This window comes from Artemia sp. Qi Xiang Cuo, chromosome 16 (assembly GCF_049724085.1).
Source record: "Artemia sp. Qi Xiang Cuo chromosome 16, ASM4972408v1, whole genome shotgun sequence".
Classification (NCBI taxonomy): Eukaryota; Metazoa; Arthropoda; class Branchiopoda; order Anostraca; family Artemiidae; genus Artemia; species Artemia sp. Qi Xiang Cuo.
In genome coordinates, this window is record NC_142809.1 from 14,939,168 (window position 1) to 14,962,473 (window position 23,306).

Consider the following 23,306-nt stretch of genomic DNA (forward strand, 5'->3'; position numbering starts at 1 on the left):
TAACTTCCAGCCTTAACTAGCATAGAAAAGTAAGGACATGGCGTTGCTATTCAGGAGTCGAAGCTTGGAATATGGAGTATTTACTTTTGTGCCAGACTGATTTCAGGTTGTTAAAAGCCGATGTCGCTTCTCTGATTTTCCTTTTGATTTTTTGGCTATTTTATCGTCGTATTTATCTATGAAGCAAATTGTTCTGCTACTGAACTGTTGCTTGATCTTGAAGAACTTTGCATTCTTTCCTATGCGCCTCCCCCTTACTTAGCACCCCTCCTTACTAACTGTTGCTTGGTCTGAAGAAGATTGTATTCTTCCCTGTGCACCTCCTTCTTACTTACTATTCTCCTCCTTACTTCTCTTCAACTCCATGATGATCTTTTTTGGTCTCTTCTATTTACTTCGGCTTTCAAAGTAAGATTTAAGCTCTCAGAATATTGAGATTCTGTTAACTCCAACAGTAAGATCTGATTTTAATCCTTTAGTTGCGTGTCATTTTCTCTGGAATGCCCCTTTCTGATATAGCTCGATAATGTCACTCATTGTGCACCTTAAAAAAAAGCTTGTGCAATTTTTTTGTGTGGGGGGGGGGTTGTGGTGGTGGGGTGTTTCGCAATGATTTTTTGTTCCTTATTATAAGACTGTTTTTTATCGGGAGGGCGGGAAATAAATTGATGACCCTTCGTTTTGGAGTCAATCTTCCGGCATGCGAAGGACTTTTTTTTTTTTTTTTTTTTTTTTTTTTTTTTTTTTTTTTTTTTAACAAACTATTAAAGTTAAACAATTATTAATATTAAAAAATAATTTTACCGTATCTTGGATGTATAAAATCTTCTTTGTATAGACATTCAAAATGCGTTTACAAAATTTAGATTTTTTCAGATAAAGTTTTTTGCATTTTTTTATTTACATATAGAAGAGGACTCGACAAAATTGTAATACAAACACAATGTTTCGTTTAATCCCAAAAACCAATAAAGGTGTTTATCTGTATTTGGAAAAGGAATTAACTATTAAAAAAGTTTATTGTCGAGTATATAGAAGACTTTTGAGAATAATAGCCTGTTTAAAGATCCTGGCGAACTTACACAACCATGGCCAAATCCAGGATTTTTTAGTAAGGGGCACAGTTTATAGAATTAGAAGTATGATCATACCCTATCTCACCCATTATAAAAAACCCGGACCAAGGTGCGATTGCTCCAGAGAACGTTTTTGCAGATAGAAACATAAGCGACATTAGATCTTTTCACGGGTAGACAAGTCAGATTTCTCTTGGACACGAAACACGTGGAAACGTGCTATTATGGATCATGCACTTTGTAACCCTTTCTCATTGATTGACGGAAACAGACTAACCCGCTAATGTAGAAATAAGTGGGAGGAGCTTTTTGTTCGTACCGAGAATGAAGACCAGAAATGATCTGCGATAAACTTACTGGATAATTCTATAAACTGCGGTAAGGGGGGTAGAGGGTTACAAAAGGATTTTTTAGTAAGGGAGGATACAAAAAAAACTTCAAAAAACACATCAAAAATTTGTTTCTATTCATCTTTGTTACGTTTTTACGAGTTAGACAAAATTTCGGGGGGGGGGGGTTCAAACCCCCTGCCCCTCCCCCCGGGATACAGCCTTGTGCACAACCCCTGAATTTTAAAATATTTTCAAAAATAATTTAATTAACATAGTACAAATTATGCATATCAAGTTATGTCAGGGTAGACAGAGAGGCAGAATTTTCCTTTTTTTATTGATTTATAAAATTTTGTGCTTTATAGCTTACCATCTTATAAATTACTCGATTATAACTGTTCTATATTAATATAATTTTTTTTGCCTCTTTGCTTATAATTTTTTTTACTGTATTAAACACAAACAGTTTCTACCTTCATGACAGATTGACGTTCTTGGAGACAGATCTCGCTATTACACCTCTGAACCTCACTCTTCGTCATTACCATTCATCATCATTGCCATTAAATCCTTTTTTTTCATTTTATTGACGTACAAAGTTTTGCGCTTTGTAACTTACCATCTTTTAAATTACTGTATTATAATTCTTCTATATTAATATCGTCTTTTTTTCTAGTTCAGGTTTTACTGTAATAAACAGTTTCTACCGTCATGATAGAGTGACATTCTTAAAGACAAACCTCGCTGTCATACATCATAACAGCTATGAAAGGCTTTTTTTTCTTTTTTTGTTGATCTATAAAATGTTGCGCTTTGTAGCTTACCATCTTTTAAATTACAGGAGGATAACTCTTTTATATTAATTAAATCTTTGTATCCTAGGAAAAGTTTGAAATCTTGCAAAGAGAAAGATCTGAAATTGAAGCTGTTAAACTAGAGCGAGAAGCTTTGAAAGAAGCTGCTGAAATACCCGAAAAAGAAGCTCTAGAAAAACACAGAGCTATGGGTAAGTTGTTTGAAATTGTTTCAGAATTTGGCTGAATTTCAACCTCAACTTTTTATATACATATAGGGATTGACCCTATATGTATATAAAAAAAACACGGTAGTAAACACTGTTTTCGAGGACTGAAGGTAAATAAAAGTTTGCCCCGTTACCAAAAATTCTATGGACCTCAACATCAACTGGATTTTTTTTTTTTTTTTATTCCAACTGGATCCCCGAGCCGTGTGACAAAACCGAATATTCTTGCTTAATTGTGCTTAAGACTCGTCACCTTTTATGAAACCTACTGACTATAAAAATAACGCATGCAACCCCTGAGAAAAAAAAACTAGAAAGAAAATATGTTGTTTTTTTTTATTCCAACTGGATCCCCGAGCCGTGTGACAAAACCGAATATTCTTGCTAAATTGTGTATAAAACTTGTCACATTTCATGAAACCTACTGACTAAAATATAACGCATGCAACCCCTGAGAAAAAAAAACAAGAAAGAAAAAATGTTTGTTTTTTCAATTCCAACTGGATCCCCGAGCCGTGTGACAAAACCGAATATTCTTGCTAAATTGTGTATAAAACTCGTCACCTTTCATGAAACCTACTGACTAAAAAAATAACGCATGCAACCCCTGCGGAAATCCGAGACCAACTGACTGAGCTGATCTATGCTCTCCAGGAAAACTGTTATTGCCTGGCTGTATCTCAACGACAATATCGATTACATATAACATATATACATATATATATATATATATATATATGTTTCATGTCATTATATGTTATATATATGTCATTTCATATATGTTTCATAATCATGTAATATGATTACATATTACATATATATATATATATATATCTATCTATATATATATATATATATATATATATATATATATAAAATATAGCAATGTAATGTAAAATATAACCTTTCAAATAATAAGAGATATCTGGACGACCTCTTAGTAATAAATTGTGCAGAGTTTATTGAGATTTCAAAAACTATTTATCCGCAAGAGTTAATTCTGGAGCCTAGCTATGGGATGGGACACTCCGACCATTTCTTAGTTTTAAATATTAATATTTCAAATAATAATAAATTAGTTTTTAAATTATATAATAAAACGGGATGATTTTAATTTTGAAGTAATTAATTTTCCATTCCTTGAAAGACATTCAAATATTACTTATTCGGCTTATTATTCCCAATTATTTAGTTATGCAAAAATATGCAGTAATAACACAGATTTTAAGAATATATGTAAAAAGCTGAGCGAAAAACTTATCTTAAGAGGTTTTTCTGCAAAAAAAATTAGTTGGCAATTCAAAAAATTTAGTTTTATGTATCATGAACTTTTAAGTAAATATACAAAAAATTATAAAGAAATACTGAATGATATTTTAATATAATTTCTCTTGAGCTTTTCTTTTTTGTAAGTTTGAGTTTGTAGTGGTTTTCAAACAAGCTTGAGGATCTTTAAATTGGTAATTGGTTCCAGATACCAATAAAAGATACATCTGGACATGTCTTCATTTGTTCCAGAATGGTCTCTGTTAGTGAACTCTGGGATTTTATTAAGGAAACATTGAAACACTTTTTGTATGTAATTTTTAATAGCTTGACTAGTATGCATGTATTTCACAAGTTTTACCTGACATAGGGTTACCATATAGATCTTATGGTAGAGGCTCCACCGTGCCAGGTAAAGAAAGTAAAACCTCGAAACCCGTTAAGCCCGGTGGTATTTCTTCTGATGAGCCCTAAATGGAAGGTTCTACTTGGAAATATTGTGCTAAATTTAAGGTGCTTTTGCTTGTAAATTTTCAACGACTTACATTTATTGATGACGACTTTGCATGGACTTGGACATTTCTATTTGGTTGACGGTTCGGGTATACTGTTTGGTCCTAGGTAGTTGGATAGATGGGTAAGGTAAAAGCCTCGTTCAAGTGCACATTTGTCTCAATTGCTGGATTAGGACGACAGTTTTTTTTTTTTTTTTTTTTTTTTTTTTTTTTTTTTTTTTTTTTGCCAAGTAATTACCTCTTAAACATAATATATATATTCCTGGATAGTAATTTTACCGGGGATCTGTTTTATAGCTGGGGAAAATTAAGATTAGTCTGCCAAGTGGAATGGAAATTTCCTCTACAATTTCACCTGTCCATAAGGGGTTCCCAAAGGACTTTTCCTCTTCGTATTTTTATAATTGCAGTGTAGCTGAAGCTCAGCACGCGGCTAAATCTATTTTTCTGTGTCCAAATTTGCGATTATGTCTAGACTTTTCGCTACTGAATTGAGTCCGTAGTCCTTCCTTTCTGTAACTTACTCAAAAACAAATTATCTGCCAGGTGGGATGGAAACTTCATCCACAATTCTTTCAGTCCGTAAGAGGTCCCCAATGACTTTTGTTTTGCTGCCTTTTTGCAATTAGTGCAGCTGAAGCTCAGCCCGTGTTTAAATCTAATTTTCGTTGTCTCAAGCCACGCCTTTTTTAGTTTTTAACCCCCCCCCCCCCCACACACACACACGCACACACAAATCCTGGTTGTATAATCAGCTGTTTTTATACCTCTTCCCAAAGTGCTCCCCACAATCACAATCATAATCACAAGCAGCACCTGATTCTCCCTTGCCCTCCATCTGAAAAAGTAATATTCTACTCGGGAAGTTTAACGAGTGAATCCCCCAAGGATTTCTCGTAAACGAGATTATGAGGTTTTTCTCAGAAGAAAAAAGCTTACTGATTAGTGGGACTTGGTAATTTTAAAATGTATATTCGTGTTATTGTGGCTTATACTTTCTTCTGTTTTTTATGTAATTTGTTACTTTTATTATTTGTGTTTTTTATTTTTTATTCAAATTAATTCATAAAATAATACTAAGACATTTTTCTTCAGAGGAAGAGATACGGAGTCAAAGGCAAGCTAGCGAAAAGCAAACACGAGATGAAGAGGCTCTGGCAGCATTTGAACAGTTGGATTCAAATCAAGATGGCGTTCTAACACCTGATGAAATAATGGCAAAGCCAATTTTTGATCAAAATGGGGACGGTCTTGTTTCTGAGGAGGAGGCAAAATTTTTCCTCTCGGGTCAGACAGAAATGACCCGTGAGGACTTCGTAAGTTTTCAATTTTATAATTTAGTCACATCGTTTTTAAATATTGTTTTTATTGTTCAAAGAGCTTCAGATTTCACTTGAATTAGTTTTTATTTATATTTATTGTTTTAAAGAAATAATCTTGAATATATCTAATCGTTTTATTGTTTTCTTTGCTTTGCTTATTTTTTTCTTTGCTTTTGTTTGCTTTATTATACTTTATTTGTAATATAGAAATTGGTACGAAATTAAAAGATTTAAATTTTTTGCTTTTGTTTTCACTTTCTATCATTTGTAATCATTTTGTTTCATTTGTAAGTTTTCACACGTGTGGAATTAGTAAGTTTTTTTTTTTTTTTTTTTTTTTTTTTTTTTTTTTTTTTGTATCCATTTAATATTTACAAGGGTGCAAATTACTTTGTACAACGTTATTTTGAAACAATTTAAGCTGTTTAAACTGTTGATTTGCTTAATGTGTGTAAAAAAAAAATTCCCGCATTTTGAGATTTTTGCTATATTTTTTTTTTTCATGGAACAAGAAATCTCCACGAGATTAAAGAATTTATAAGTCGTATTTTTTTTTTCTCTCTTGTTTCATTTGTAAGTTTTCACATGCGGAAGTTTGTAAATTATAACTTTTAGTTCGTATTTTTTGGGGTAATGGCAATAAACTATAGGTAAAAGCAAGCGGAAGAAAAACCTAACAGGAAGTTATGTTGCTTTTCCTTACTACAAAAATTAAAATGGGTATATTTCTTAATTTAGAACAATACCTGATAATACTACTGAAGTAAACCTTAATTTCTCATTGCAAGTATCCTTTCCATGTACTTACTTATCTTTTATATACCATACATAGGTAAGTCCTTTCAATGGACTTTAAGGGCTGTTATCTTCCTCTTGGTTAAAGAAGAAAGTATACCCGTAAGGTTACGAAAACTTGGGGTCCCTATGCTTGCCCAATGTGAAGATGAATAAAGTTTGTTTCAATTGATATGGGAGTAGGATTTTTTTTATTCCTAAATTTGCGGCGCCAGGTACAACTAAATATCCAATTCGCTGGTAATCTTTAATCGAGGTTTTATGTCCTCTTTTGAAAGAGTTGACAAAGACACTTTTAAGGATAACTTCCTCAGGAGTATCATACCGGATCAAAGTGCGTCTTCTGATGAAGCTGTTCTTCAAGTACTATGTTTTGTGCTTACCAGCCTTAAGATCATTGGACTGAGCTGTGTGCCCTCATATCTGTCTTGTTGGTTGGACAATTGTAGGTACAATAGGGGAAAGCTCTAGAGAACGGGGTGAATTTCAATACTTTAAAGAAAAACAGCCATCGACTTTGCATCCAAACTCTTAATAACAGACTGGAGAGAGTCGCGGAGAATGACTAAACCTGCCCTCTTTGTTCAGTTTTGGATCTTTTATAGTGGTGCCAGCAACGTTTTTGGAGTACAAGCAGACAGCGGGTATCTGATCGAAGACTTGTAAAGGGGGATGATTGAGCTGTGTTAGTGTGTGGAACATAGTGAAGAATGGGTGTTAAGGTTGGGTGTAAATTTTACGATGCATTTAGGTGGTTGGAAAGATTTGCTATGAAAACTTTAGGGTATTATAGGCTAAAGTTATTCTTTGAAATGTGTTTTGTCGGTGAAATATTCATTTATTCGTTAATAGTTGTGGTTCTTTTGTTTGTTTCAATTCCTACTGTTTGCCTCTTTGCCAATATTGAAAATGTTGGAATAGTTTTAGTTTTTTGAGAAAAAAACGAATTGCGACTTCGGCAACTTCCGCTAAAATTTGAAGAGTATTTCCAGTGGAAGGGGAGAATTCGAAAGATAGCATGGGAAAACTATAACTTTTCAACCTTGAGAATGAGGAACGTGGTAGTGCCACCAAAAGTAAGAAGGATAAGTGATAACTTACAAATTCCTCGCGTTTGAAAATGTACACTTCCCCAATTTTTCTGCTTTGTCCACTGTTCCCGCTGGTTGAGTAAATGTGGCTTAGTGGCTTTTTTTGCAAAAAATATTGTGCCATATTAAGGAAAACTAAAGTAGAAAATCTCCCTTTTTACAGGATTTTGTCTATCATAAGTTAGTCGGAAGAAAACACAAAAGGTGGGAAAAAATACCCTTTTAATTATTTTTTCACTCTTTTTTACTTTACATTTACATTTGATAGCTTTAATTTGCATTAAAATATTAATAAACCAAAATTATGGTTTTATTTAGTTCGATGGGATCGTACAGTAGCCCCAGTGGCATTATTAGTTTTCAATTAGTAATGGATCCATGTTGAAATCCTAGAGTTTCCTCTCTTATCAGTTTCACGTACTATTTGAGTTGGTTATTTCCTATGACGTACCAAAACCATCTTTTTCTTTTTTTTTGGGGGGAGGGGGAGGTCAAAAGACCAAAACTAAGTTTATATTAAGACTGTCATTGGTGATTACACACGGGATTAAAGTACCTTAATGCTATAGATTAAATAATAAATGGGCTAGTCTTAATTGAAGTCTAATCTGCTAAAGTCAACCTAACCTGAAAGCTTTGGTATGATCAATACATACTGTGATGTACATACTGTGATGCTGTGATGTATATACATACTGTGATGCTCATTTGCTTCAGATATAGAACATATCAGAGAACCACAGACGGACGTGGTCAGCGGAGTGAACTATTGATTTCTATTGATTTATTTCCAAATAGCGTATCAAAGCGCAGCAAAGGCATATAAATTTTTCATTTCGTATGCGTCAAGAAGGAACCAGAGAGAATTTGCTACACATGTGTTCCAGAAGTTTTAAATGGAGAACATAGGAGTTTACTTGACTGTATGTATATACATAGGCTGTTCAGGTTCTTTTATTTACAAACTAAATACAACTACAATATGGGTATGCCCGGCTGAGAGACTAGCTCGTATTACCAGGCAACCAATAACAAATAAAAACAACAAAACATAATATATAACTCTATTTGTACACAATCACTCTCTTTTGTAAATAAATAAAAAAAATGTATGACTTACCAAGCATCACTTCAAGCCAGCAGCCAAATGGAAAACAAACTCAAACAAAAGTGAAGCCATGAGAAAACCCTACCAAGAGAACGAGTCAGCGGGACCACCATAACTGAATTTTAAAAAAGCAAAAAAAAAATAAATAAAATGATCAAAGGGTTAGTAGCAGAGTTTTGTATTGCCCCCGCAGTGTACCAACAGAAAGACCAATATTAAGACCCGACCCATGCATATTCCAAAGTTTGCCTGAGTGAGAACCTCGATCTCTCAGTGCACGCTCGGGGTTCAACATACTTAGAAAAACCCCATCGTTCCATAATCATGCTCACATTGGTTAAATAGTTCGATAGCATAAACAATTTTCGGTAGAATTTTAGCAAAATACTTAATACAAAACATCAATCCATTATTAGATAATAATAATTCCACGGGTAATAAATTAAGGAAAGAATATATACATTTAATTGATGATTTTGATTGTAGGGATATTGGGGAGGGGATGAAAGTGTTTAGGATACACAGGGCTTTGTTTTGCTGTCTTTGAAGTGGGTCAATATGGTCTTAAACTACTAAGGGCATCAAAATAAAAATACCCCCCCTCCCCTCACCCATCTTAGGTCTATTCATTCTTATAACCATCCATTTTACCATATTTTTTCCCCAGAATTATAAAAAAAATTGTCTGCGGTTAGAAGACAAGCGACAATGAGAATCCATATACAGAAGCTTGCCGAGTGCCGGAGCCCGGCGGTGAAGCCGCCGAGCTCCCGGTACTATATGTATATATATATATATATATATATATATATATATATATATATATATATATATATATATATATATATATATATATATATATATATATATATATATATATATATACTTCTTCTTCTTTGGATATTTCTTTTTTGCATTTGTGACAAAGTAAAAACTTATTTTGGTTCATATTGTTTTAATTTTATTTTTATAAATTTTAAGCTGAGTACTGGGTTCGTTCTAATGAAGCCGTACCTCACTCATGAAGAAGATGTAGCTAGTCCTCCACCCTCTAGCACTGACACTCCACCAGCTGAAGGAGGTGAATTACCTGAAATTCCTGAAGGAGAAACTGATGAGGAGGAAGAGGATTTTGACCATGGAGAAGCTGATCAAGGTGATAAAACTGAGGACTCAGAAGTCCTTCCTGTAGAAGAGACTCTACAATATGATCCTGAAACCCAGAAAATAGTCGAAGAAGGTACGAGCTCAAAATTAACAAATTGAAGTTGATTTGTTGCACTTGTACGTATATATGATTGCTGTTATAACATAAACATAAACTTGTATAAAACATATACTCATTTGTAAAGATAAACTCATAAACTTGATAACATATAAACATATAACTATAAAAACATATAAACATATAACTATATGCAAATAAATATATAAACTCTAGTCGATTGGCTGAGACAAAAAACAGTCATAAGTGATTCAAAATCATCTTGTTTTTTTTTTATTTGAGTCGGCTATTATTCATAAAATACAAACGATAGTTACACTCTATACAATACATACAATATACAATACAAATCTATTATTCATACAATATAAATGATATTCATAGAATATACAACATACGATACACCACACTATAGAAAACATGTAATATACAATAAAAAGCTATTATTCATACAATAGAAATGGTATTCATACAATATACAATACAAAGCTATCGTTCATACAATACAAACGACAGTGGCGGGTCCAGGGGGGGGGGGCGGGTGCACCCCCCCCCCTCCCTAGCGTAGTCTAAAGTAGTGAAATTTACTTAATTAACTCAAGTTTGCGTTAGCTAAACTTGCTCCTAACGCAAGTTTATCGGATGAACCTATTTTGCCCCCCCCCCCCTGAAAAATCCTGGATCCGTCCCTGACAAACGATATTCATACAATATACAGTGCAACATACAATATACAATGCAATATATGGTACAAAACATATAATATACAATACCAATCTATTGTTCATACAATACAAACGATATTCATAAAATATATAAAATTATTGTTCATAGGATGCAATCAATTTATCTTTAGTATCACTTTCCAAATATTAATTTTGTTCAAGCTCAAACTTATGATTGATTGACACCTTTATTTTCAACAATTCACAAAATTAATACAGAAACGAAATAAACATAGCCACTACTAGAAGGCCGAATATCTTGCCCGCCGTGGCTCAATTAACTAATTAAATCATATAAACAAGACACACCCACACACACACAAAAAGTGTACAAAATAGAGTCGACTCTTGCTATCTCAAAATTCACGAGGCCACCGTTTTTCTTTGAGTTACGTATAGTTCAACTTATACATAGTTCGAGTTATAGAGGTGATTCTATGTAAAATTTGACTTGTAAAAGTAACCAGCTATAGAGGTAAGCCAAATGAAAATTCGAGTTAAGGGGTACGAAATCGCTAAATTTACTCCCTACAGCCACTACAAAATTAAGAATAACTTTAGTAGTGTATTATAGACTTGTCATATCAAAACTTGACTTTAAATGTTAATATTAAATTTAGTTTGCTAATAAATAGACACCTGAGTATTAACAGAATAATACTCATGATAAGCTTTCTGGGTTGGTGTAGAATCCAGATTTCTGCAGAATCTGCGTAATTCTGCAGAATCTGTAGAATTCAGAATTTAAATCCAAAATTTAATTAATCTGTAATTTAATGTAAAGTAATGTAATTTAATTTATTAATGTAATGTAATTTAATTGATTTATTTTATGTAATTGTATTAACTACATTATTTAATTAATTAATTTAATTTAATTTAATGGGTTAATTAATTAATTACATGATGTAATTTAATTAAGTAATTGTAACGTAATGTAATTTAATTCATTAATCCAAAATCCTTAATTTCAATCCAAAAGCTGATTGATCCTCTGGACTTAAGCCATTGTGTACAAGTTATTTGACCTTTTAGCAGTGCCTATGCTTATTTAATTGTTGTTTTGTGAATTGGTGATTGGAGGAATCAGTCAACAGCAAGAGACATGAATTATGGAATGAATATTGCCTGGTATTATTCTACAAAATATTCTATAAATCTGTGAATAAGATATTATATTTCCTCTTATATTTCCTTTTTGTGTTTCCTATTAGGCTTAGGTTTCACTTGTTCGCCGCCTGTGAGTCCAAGCAAATTCAATCCCAGATTTTGGGACAAAGTCCAGTGGACTTGTCAGCCCAAAATCAATCCAATCTTCAATCCCTTAATTCTATGACTATCGACCTTAGTTCTGTCCTAGGAATGACATATGGACGGATGATAGACTTGTCTATCAACAAATAAAATGACATCATTTTTATACAATCCTAAAAAGGGCTTTTCCCAGATTTGCCTCTCAATCGCTCGGGCTATTTGTCTTGGTTTTTTCTACAATTAGCCATGTCTTGATGGCTGCAAAATAATTGATTTTGTCTAAATCAATTGTTTTCGCTATTTTTTGATGTTTTTGTTTATAATTTTCTTTCGTGTTTTTGTATAAATTTTCTATCATTAAAACTTTTTTAACTTTTTTTTCAACATATGGGGTATTTTTTAAAAGATTATTCAACACATGGAGTTCTGGGCGTGGTACTCCCTGAGTTAACGGTTCTGTGTCTCTTTGTGTACAGACAATGTTCAGTGCCCCCCTCTTGTGTCAAAATCTGTGTTTAGCCTGTGTTAGTAATAACTACTGATGATGGTCACTGCATATGTGACCGAAATATCCAGTTTTTTTGTGAAATTTATCACTATCTATTAAAAGGATTTTGTCCCTATTTGAACTTTTATTTATCGTCATGGAAAGGCAGTGTGGTCTCCGAAATTATCTTACCCAAGGAAGAAAAAAATAAGGCTGATCTGTTCCTTACCTATCTGCTTAAATACCTACTTATTGACCTAGGTAAATTCCTTTTTTACCTAACTGCATAATTCTTCTCTCTGGTTTGAAATTAAAGATGTATATAGAAAGTAAAATGAAGATTACTCCCAAACACGGACATCCAATATTCAGTGCAAGGTTTGAGAGTAGAAGAAGAGGTTAATTACTCCCTCCCCCACTGCAATAAGATACGTCGTAGACTATTGAAGAACACTAGTCCAGAAATAGTACAGAGTAAAGTGGACAAAGAGGAAAATTGATCTTCGTTAGGGGGGGATCTATAATGATAAATGAAGATGGAGTAAAGAAAAACACAGACTCGTAAGATCTGTTATGGGCAAATATCTTGAAAGAAAGAACAACGTTTTTGTGATAGGATAAAGAGCTAAGTTAAAACAAACGAACTAAAACTACTGCTTCACAGGCTATGCAACATATATCTACAAAGCTGTCTAAAATAAGCTGATTAATTGTATTTAATTATATTTATAGGATTCTAAAAACTAGTACTTTACTGAAAACACAAAACCCACCCCAAAAAACAGGATATTCCCCAGGAGTAGAAAAGTCCTTTACTAGACTGCAGAAAATAGAAGATTAGTTTACAAGGCTCTCAATAGTATCTCAATGGCCGCGATATCGGTAGCTTTTAGTATAATCGAAATTCTCTAAATATCAAGCAAGCTAAGTTTTCAGTAAAGCGCTAGTTTGAAATTTTGCTTACTATGGTTCCCTCTTTGCTAGGTTGCAGCTACTGCTGCGATTATAATCAAATTAAAAGCACAGTTTTTAAGAAAAAACTAAAGAGTGAAGAATTCAAAACTTTCTTCTCTTCTTGGGCCGTATCATCGGTTTTGGTCTTAGTAGTTGCCCATATTTTTGAATGGTAAAAGAAGAAATTGAGGAAATATCTCCCTCTTAATATTATAATTAATCAAACGAAGCAGAATCTGATTAATATTACTAGAAGCCAGAGATTTTATAATTAATGATATTATATAATATTATTATATATATATCATTATAATTAGAGATACTATAATATTAGAATCTTAATATCATAATTAATCAAAAGAAGCAGAATCTGATTAATATTGCTAGAAGCATGAGATATTATAATTAATGATATTATATAATATAATTTTATATATATATATATATATATATATATATATATATATATATATATATATATATATATATATATATATATATATATATATCATTATAATTAGAGATATTATAATATTATAATCTTAACATTATAATTAATCAAACCAAGCAGAATCGGATTAATATTGCTAGAAGCCAGAGATATCATAATTAATGATATTATAGAATATAATTATCATATATATATATATATATATATATAATGAGATATATATATCATTATAATTAGAGGTATTATAATATTATAGTCTTAATATTATAATTAATGAAACGAAGTAGAATCTGATTAATATTGCCAGCAGTCATCAATCAATAAATCAAGTTTATTAATATGCCAAAATATCCAAAAGAATAGCACTGGCATGTTAGAAAAAAAGACGTTAATCACCGTGACATGTTATTATAATGTTTACAAAGTATGGCACAAAGAACGAAGATGCAGACATATCTGTAAACAGAGGGAAAAGGGACTAATAATTTACCTATCTGCCAGATTTATAAAGAAATTGATTTTTTCTGAGTATGTACTTTCACTCAACTCTTTGTGTTTTACCCCCCCCCCCTCTAGAAGTCATCCAAACACCAATAGGCATGAATTATTAATGGTAATTACGTACTTAAAATTTGAGCATGCGATCTTGCTTACAGCTAAGGCGGCACGAGATGCCTACAATGAAGCAGACAGGCGACTTCGAGAGATTGAACGGGACGTGAAGACCATCGAGGATTCGCTGAAGAACGATTACGGACCAGAAGAGGAGTTTGCACCCCTTCATGGCCATTGTTTTGAGTTCACGGATAGAGAATATACATACAAATTTTGTCCCTTCGATTATGTAAGTCTCATATCATAGGCAGTGCAATAGCGCTGCCTGAGCAAAGAGCGGTGTGAACACTAATTTATTATTTATTTATTTCAAGGCACTTCGTATAGAAATAGTTGTCGTAGAACTTCTAAAGTTAAAAGTGATTGGAGGGGAGCCAGCCCCCCTCTCTCAACACTGTTGTTTCCCCGAATGCATTCGAACAATACTTGAGATATCCATTTGCAGACCCCGGTGCAAGGGCTGTGAGTTATGCAAGTTGCTCATTGTTAATATAAGATTTTTTATTAAGAAAAGAGATCATGTTTGATCCTGGATCTCCAGCAGAGCTTAGGGTATTAAGGTGAAACTTTAAGAAAATGTTGAGAGGGATGCCGAACACAGTCAAAACACACTTTGTCCTTGTTGCTGGTGAAAAGGGAATACCAGCAATATCTAAGCAACGGTTGATTGTGTTAGGTTGAAACTGTCAATACATGTTTAGGGGAAGTATCCCCACCTCCCTCTGTCCCTTTTTATGTACCCCCCTCCTTAACAATGATAAAAATGTTGTATTGTCATTTTGTTCAAACTAGTCGAAAGGTCTAAACCTTTAACTTCAGAAATACCATGCCCTCCACAGCCCCGGGGTAAGGATTGGAAATGTGCAATTTATTCATTGTTTACATGCACGATTTATCATTAGGAAAAGGGGAAGGTTTTGATCCTAGGTGCATCCGGAATGGCCAAGGGTAATAATGTGAAACCTCGGAAAAGTTTGACGTGTATCTTAAACGAAATCAAAAGGCACTATGTGCATCCAGTTTATCAAAAAGGTGGATCTGCGATATCTTAAGAACGGTCGAGGGTATTAAATTGAAATTTTTAGGACATGTCCCACGTCTCCCCTCCCATGATAAAAATTGTGAAATAGCTATCTTTTTCAAAATCGTCTAAAGGTAAAAAAATGGGCCTGTGGGTATGGTGTAATACTTCATAGTTTTGGGGAAGAATGTGTTTTTTCACTTTACGGATATAAAAAAGAAGCTGATATCAAACACTGTTCTAGGACAGGGGCTTGTTGGCCTCCAATCACTTTCGATTTAAAGTTTTTTTTCCTTCTTCTTACTGTATGCCCTCCTTAATTCTGCCTTAGGATTATAGGCTATCATATAGAAGTGAAACTAATAATTTTTTTTGTAACTCCAAAAAAGTTTTACAACTTTATTTGGCTTTACTTTAATTAGGTTTTCAAGTCTTTTACCATTTTGACCGGATAATTTTAATTTTCCTGACCGTTTTCTAGTACGGCTCTTTTTTATAGCGAAGATCGTAACTACTGTAATCAATTTAAAAGTGATATATTTTTCTAGTATATAAAAACCCCTTCATCAATTTCAGTTTAGGCTTGTCATAGGGTAGTTACCAATCTTCACTAGTTAGGCCAGATTGCAACTGGGACCTAGTCCAATTTTTTAATTCTATATCTCCTTTTGCATGGGCGTTGTCAACCCTTTTTAATTGACACTGGGTAAGATCTGCCCCCGCTATAGTACAAGCTCCTCCCTAGTCTTCACTCTTTGTCCTCTTGATTAAATTACCACTTTATATATTTTCTTATCACCTCTTCACCCCATTTGAGGACGTTTGGCCTTCGGTTTGATGTGCTGATGTGCAAGAAGGCATATTTTTCATAAATTGATTTTAAAAATGATTTTAAAAGTATCAGCTTTAATCTTGGTGAAAAAAATTATTTTAATATAATTAAATTATAATTAAAGATTTATTCTAATATAATTAGGAACTAGAAATAACGTGGCAGAAAGACTTTCTTTCTTTCAACATAAGTGTGATTTGCTTTGCCTTCACTGGATCAATCTCCTGCCCATTTCTTAACCATCGTCATTAGTTGCATAATTAATTAAAAAAAATAATTTATATAATTAAATTTTTGTTCTAATGACAGACTAAACGTATTTTTTTATCTGTGACAGCTAGCTTTGTAAAATACTACATCTGAGGTTTGTGTTTGTCTTTCTCAGGTGAACTAATTAAACTAAAGCTATATAAACGGTGCTAATTATCCTCTAATTAGAATCTATGACCATGGGAAGATTAAAGAAGGTTAATTCGATCACAAATTAAAATTTCTAATGCCCTTTTTAACGGATCAAGTGGATCGAACCAAGATTATTATATTGGAAGCTATAGTGATAACGTTGGTCAAGTATGGTTCCGAAGTTGAAAAGGTTGAAAAGGCTCTCAAGGATTTACGAGTGAAACTTGTTCAAAATGAGTCCAAGCTTGAAAAACTCGAGTCGAAGTTGGACGACCTAGGTCAGTCTGCCCTTCCAAATAAAGTCATTATTCCTGGGGTCATGACAACTTCCTGTGATCTCCCAGCAGTAGGTGAAAAAGTTCTTAATTATTTAAATTTGCAGGTGGGACTTCAGCTTGAAAAATCGATCATTAAGGGGGCTAAACGTCTAGGAGCTAATGATCAAGCTCTAGCCCCTATCGAAATTACATTGATCTCAGAAGCTGCAGCAGTCGAAATACTTCGCAATTGAAAAATGCTGAAGGGTTCCCACGTTTTTGTTCATGAAGCGTTAACTAGGGAGAGGCAGGAGGTCTTCAAGCTGGCTTGCAACAGATTTGAAAATAAGAATGTGTGGACGATAAGAGGCATCATTTTTGTGAAAAATGGCTCGCAAATTATACCATGCAAAACAATAGCAGATGTGGCTCAGATGCTCAATCTGGCTAATGAACCTTCACTGTGAATAATTGAAGTTTGATTTAGTTTTCCTTTGTTTATTTATGATATGGAAAGATTTCAGTCGTTTTTGGAGTCCCGTTTAAACTTAGATGCGATACTTAATGATTCGACTGGGAGTGATAAAGATGTACAGTATGTCAGAAATCTACCCGATTGTGATTTTTCGGATGACCCTTTAACTAATGAAGTTGAGCAATGTGAATTCCCGATAAGGGTATTACATGTTAATGCGCAAGGATTGCAGAGTGCGTATAGTGAACTTAAGTTTTTGTTAAATTCTAGTCCTAAAGATATTGTAGCTGTATGTGAAACTTTTTTTTTGCAAAAGTCTCCAATGTCTATGCTGTCCCTTTCGGGTATGAAATCTGTTTCAAGGTGTAGGTCTGACAGTGCGAAAGGTGGTCAATTAATCTATGTCCGATAGGATTGGTCTGTTAATATACTTGATGATTTTTCAGTTTGGGAAGAAGGTTTATGTGAGACTCTATTTGTTGAATTACGTCCCATTGGCTTCGAACCTTTTATTTTTGGATCAGTATATAGACCGCCATCAAGTAACTCCAAAGGGTTTTTTGAGATTTTTTAGCCCCTAGTTGTAAAACTTGGTGGATGTAAAAGAAACAGTAATAATTTCAGGTGATTTCAATTCTGATTTGTTGAATTTAGATGTGGCTTTTCATAAAGAGTTTCTGAACATTATGCTGTGTTCAGGCCTTTTTCCAAGTATTTCGCTACCTACGACAGTAAGAAAGACTACTGCAACTTTGCTGGATAACATTTTCTTTTCTGTTGTTTCTTTTAAAGCGATAAAGTATTCTGTTAGTATATGTGACATGTCTGATCATTTTACAGTTAGTGTTGTTTTAGATGTAGCCCAAAGTTTATCTCAACCTGCATTTAAAAACATGGAAATAAAAATTCTTACTGACAGAAAAATTGATTAATTTTAAGCTTTTGCGTGAATTGATAGATAATAAAGACTGGACCCCCATTTTTGATTCAAATTATGTTGATGATGCTTTTTCGAAATTTATCCATGTTATGATACAACTCCGAGATCAAGCAGCATCGACAAGATTTTTGCGCGAAAAGTTTTCAAAAAAATTTGACCCGTGGATTCAGATGGTATTTTGACGTTATTAAAGATGAAAAGAAAACAACATCGTCAGTATCTGGCTGCCCAATCTGATGTATTTTATGAGGATTATAGAACTTATAGAAATAAACTGAATTCTATTTTAAGATATGCTAAAAGAAAATATTTTTCCGATAAATTTTTACAGTTTAAGTCAAATATGAAAAAGACATGACAGCTAATCAATGAAAAAATTCGTCCCAATCATCGTTAGAGTTCGGGAGTTAATTGTCTTGAACTTGATGGTTCAAAAGTGACGGATCCAAAAGAAATTTTGGATATTTTTGGAATGAATTTCAGTACTATTGGGTCTAGGATTGTATCGAGTACAAATAGGCAAGAGAGTCTGTCGACTGATTTTGTTGTTGAAAATGAAGCACCAAACTCATTTGCTTTTTCTGAAATTTCACCTCAGGAAGTTAAAGGACATATAATGAAACTAAAGCAAAGTTTTTCATTGGATGATTTTGGGTTTTCTACACATATTGTGAAACAAATAGCTCCTAATATTGCCCCATTGTTGGCACATATTTTTAATTTGTCTTTACTAAATGGAGTTTTTTCTGATCTTTTGAAAAATGCCCATGTTTTAGCTTTGTATAAAGGTGGTGTTTCTACGGATCCTTCGAATTATAGAGGAATTTCACTGTTACCTGTTTTTAGTAAAATTTTGGAAAGAATTGCTCATAAACAACTTCAAAATTATTTATGTAATAATAAAATATTGCATCCTTCGCAGTATGGATTCATTAAAGGAAAATCAGCAGAACTAGCAATACATCAGCTTCTAATTGAAGTAAATGATGCGCTGGACACTGGTCAGGGTGCCTTGGCTATATTCTTGGATGTAGCCAAGGTGTTTGACTCGGTGGATCACCGACTTTACTAAATAAACTAAAAAAATATGGATTTTCTTCAAAATCATTGAATTTTTTTGCATCTTACCTTGCTGAAAGAAAAATTGAATGCCATGATAGTAAAAATGGAATCCGATCTAAGTCATTTTCCGTAAATTGTGGGGTTCCTCAGGGCTCTGTTTTGGGTCCTACCCTATTTCTTCTCTTTATTAATAATTTGCCTGAGTTTCTTCCTATCTGCAAAATTTTTATGTTTGTGGATGATTTTGTGATTTTTCTTCCCATTCTGATTTAACACAGCTTTTCCTGAACATCCATAGTACTCTATCAACTACTTCAGAGTGGTATTGTCGAAACCTTCTTCTATTAAATGAAAGGAAATACCAGTATATGCTATTTTCACGAGTTAGTTCAGTCAATTCTGATGTTTTTTCTCTTTATTTAAATAATATGGAATTGAAGCGGGTAAAACATTTTAGATTTTTTGGGATAATTATTGATGAAAATTTGTCGTTCCATGAACATGTTAAAACTCTATCGGTAAAAGTTTCTAGGAATGTTGGGATTATGTGCCGTCTCCGCCATGTTTTTCCGGTTAATATACTTAAATCAATTTACTTTTCTCTGGTCCATCCTTTTTTCTATATTGTGTTTCAGTGTGGGCTTCAACTTTTCCTTCAGTTTATAAACCCCTTCAAATTTTACATTTTTTTCTTTACATCAACTTCATTTCATTGCAATATCCCAGATATGTCACAATTACGTTTTTGGCCAGTTAGCATCACATTTCCATGGAATTTTCCCTCTTAACTCGCAGCGTCATTCATATCCATAATCACTTAAGTTCAATTTCTCACAAGAGTTTAGGCGAACAACTAGAGCAGGATTTAGTTTGAGGCATATTGGTCCGAAAATGTGGAACTCTATTCGCCTGTATATTAGAGAGTGGGGTGATTACCAGCATTTTTGCAGAATGGGGAGGAAGTTTATCTCTGAAAGTTGACTTTGGTTTTATTTACCTTGTTTATATTTGGGCAGTTGTCCAAGAGGCTTGTTTTTTTTTGTTTTTTTTTGTTTTTTTTTTTTTTTTGTTTTTTTTTTTTTTCATTTAAATTGCTAATTGCTAACGGTGTTTAATAATTTGTTGTAATTTTTAATTCGCTCAATTATGCCACTAGGCATGTGCGCAGGTGTATTTTATAGCGTTATCTATATTTCATAAATAAAATATCTATCTATCTAAAAAAAAAAAAAAAAAAAAAAAAAAAAAAAAAAAAAAAAAGTGTGGGTGCTCCAAAAGACGGAGGAAGATTTGCTAGATATTTTCCAGAGGAATTACCTATGGATTGTTTTGGATACCTGTCTGGTTGACCGCATTTCAAACAGTAAGCTCTACGAAAAATGTCGTTCAATCCTGTTTTGTATGGCTATAATGAGAGAAAGATTGAGATGGCTAAACACGGTCTGTGGATGAAGGATGACAGATTGCCAAAGATCGTCCTTGTCAGCCAAACATCTAGGGGAAACGAAAACCAGGTCCTCGCCAAATTGGGCTGGTAAATGCCGTGAGGAAATATTTGAGTAAATTTGGAGTTTCGAGGGAGGGTTTAAAGAAGTGGTTTTGAATAAATTAGGATGTAGGAGGTTCGTGTGCAGCTGTTTTCGCCTCAGGTGGCTTGGTGCTGCAGTAAGTTGTTGTTAGTTAGTTGGTTAATTAGTTCAGAAACCTCCATTTCAACCCCCTGTCTCACTATTTTCAACCCTCCATTTCAACCCTGCAGCTGTTTTTGTAATAGCATCATCTTTAATTACTATAAAATCTCTAATTGTTTGAATGAGCCTTAAGGACTTGTTAGTATGCTCTTCCCGTTAGAAGGTACTAACGGGTACATACATGTACGGACGGGTAGATATGTCAGTGTGTACTTATGCAAAACATTTTTTCCCAGGCTAGTCAAAGACCTAAACACGGTGGAAGTGAAACACGTCTTGGTCAGTGGGGCCATTGGGCAGGTCCAGAGAATAATAAGTATTCGATAATGATGTTGGAAAAAGGTGTTCAGTGTTGGAATGGACCCCAGAGATCATGCAAGGTTTGCTTTTTGTTTTCTTGGGGGTATCTGTACGATATGCTCTTATTTTTCTTCTTTCTATTGACAGCGAGGTCCTTTTCCATCATCGTACAACCAAAGAATGCGTATTCTTATGCAATATATGTTAGAGTGTGATGAGGAGTACCTGGAATTCCATAGGCGTGGTTTTATTTAAAAAATTATATTGTTGACGGGGGAGGGAGGGGGCATGTTTTGGCAGAAAGTCCTAACGCCGAACTGACCAATTAAGGCAAAACTTAGAAGTAGAAAAAGACAGGAGAATTCCAGAAAAAATACAAAATCGTGGGTGAGATTGTAGCAGTTTTGATGTATTTTTTTAGGACGGATAGTTGGTCATCTTCTTGCGTAAGTGGCTAAGTGGGAACACTTTATTGAAAGCGCCGCTGTAGGCAAAACATTATGTTGAGAGCATGATGGGAGTTAATTACTAATAATTCAACTGCTTATACAATTTGAAAATAACAATTCGTCACCAGGCGTAAACTAGTGAAAAATGAAGTGATAATGGAATTTTACACCACCACCACCACCCCCATTCCTCGCCCTTTCTAGGGCAAAAATCAGATGTCAATAAAACAAAGATTACATCAGTGAGAGAAAATGTGGTGTTTGACTTTCCGAGTTGATTCTTTAAATAATAATAAAAATTTAGCCTCTGATGTTGTTTGACCTATCTTTTGATCATGCCAACAAATATATTTATAAAGTTTTTTTTGAATAGAAATATATCCGAATTGATAGTTTTCCAGAATCCATAAATATATGGAAATACCATGAGCCAGTCTATTTAAGATAGTTTTGTCGATAAATGTTGGATAAATTGCGAATCAAAAATTTTTGTTTGTTTTAAGTATCAACTTCCCTCTTTACTTCCATCTAGAATGGAAGCTTGATTTTATTTCAATTCAATTTAACTAGGTCCATCACTTAAGAAAAGCCAAGATTGTGCATATTTTCTCAGCCAAATAATTTTAGCAATAAATGAGAAATGGCGAATAATCTTTTATTTTTTGTTTAAATATTCTTTTTTCATGGACTTGGTTAAATTGGCATCTGAATAGTTTGATTATCTTTGCAGTCTAGAAATTACTATTGACTAATTGTTCTTTTGTTAGGTACATTTCACAGATGGTTTTGACAGTGTTATGTTGACAATGACAATGTTATATTGAGTAATTGTCATTTTCTTTATTAGGTACATTTCTCGTCTGGTGTTGACAATATTATGTTGACAAGGACAATTTTATGTTGCCTAATTATCCTTTTTTTTATTAGGTACATTTTACATGTGGCGATCACAATGTTACAATGACAGTGTTATATAGACAATAACAATTTAATATTGACTAATTGCCTTTTTCTCTATTAGGTACATTTCACGTGTGGTGTTGACAATGTTATAATATCAGCTAGTGAACCCAATAGATGTGAATACGAGATGAATTTCGTAACACCAACTGCATGTGTACTTCCCACTGGAAGCCCTGATGATTTATTAGCTCACGATGAACTATAAAATTTCGATATTTTAGGTTTTTCTTACCCTGGGGAAGTTTAGGTTTGAGTTAAAACATTTTTTCCATTTTTTTCAAATATAGTATTGTACTTTGTAGTTCTTTGTCTATTGCAAAATTTAATTTTTCATATATTATTAAATAGTTATGCACAGTCTTTGACACAATATCCTGAGAGACTATCATCTCTTCAAGCACAAATTGCAGTGCAAAACTGAGGGCGAGGTGATAGTAATAGTACAAATAAACTGATAAATGGGATCTACGACCATGGTTGTATCCAGGATTCTTTTTCGGGGGAGGGTAGGGAGGGAATACGAAAAACTTTTAAAACGCATCAAAAATTTGTTTATGCGCATTTTTTTTTACTTTTTTACGTGTCGAAAAAGTCCTAGGGGGGGGGGGGATTCAAAACCGGTAATCCCATTTTAAATATATTCCTTGTTGGGACGCATATGTTTTTTCAGTGAC

The 23,306-nt window shown here is 33.5% G+C and overlaps 1 protein-coding gene across 2 annotated transcripts in view; it reads left to right on the forward strand.

Annotated features, from left to right (window-relative positions):
- Window positions 1-22,992, forward strand: part of LOC148942609 (glucosidase 2 subunit beta-like) — a 43,876-nt gene extending 20,884 nt beyond the window's left edge. Inside the window, exons 4-9 of one of the 2 annotated variants that reach the window (XM_089102793.1) lie at window positions 2,291-2,414; window positions 5,309-5,529; window positions 9,511-9,769; window positions 14,282-14,469; window positions 21,157-21,300; window positions 22,691-22,992. In XM_089102793.1, coding sequence (XP_088958919.1) covers window positions 2,291-2,414; window positions 5,309-5,529; window positions 9,511-9,769; window positions 14,282-14,469; window positions 21,157-21,300; window positions 22,691-22,837 — 1,083 coding nt within the window. In that variant the 3' untranslated portion in view covers window positions 22,838-22,992. The remainder of the gene's footprint in view (window positions 1-2,290; window positions 2,415-5,308; window positions 5,530-9,510; window positions 9,770-14,281; window positions 14,470-21,156; window positions 21,301-22,690) is intronic. The other variant, XM_089102794.1, reaches the window with a different exon arrangement.
- The last annotated feature ends 314 nt before the right edge of the window (window positions 22,993-23,306 follow it).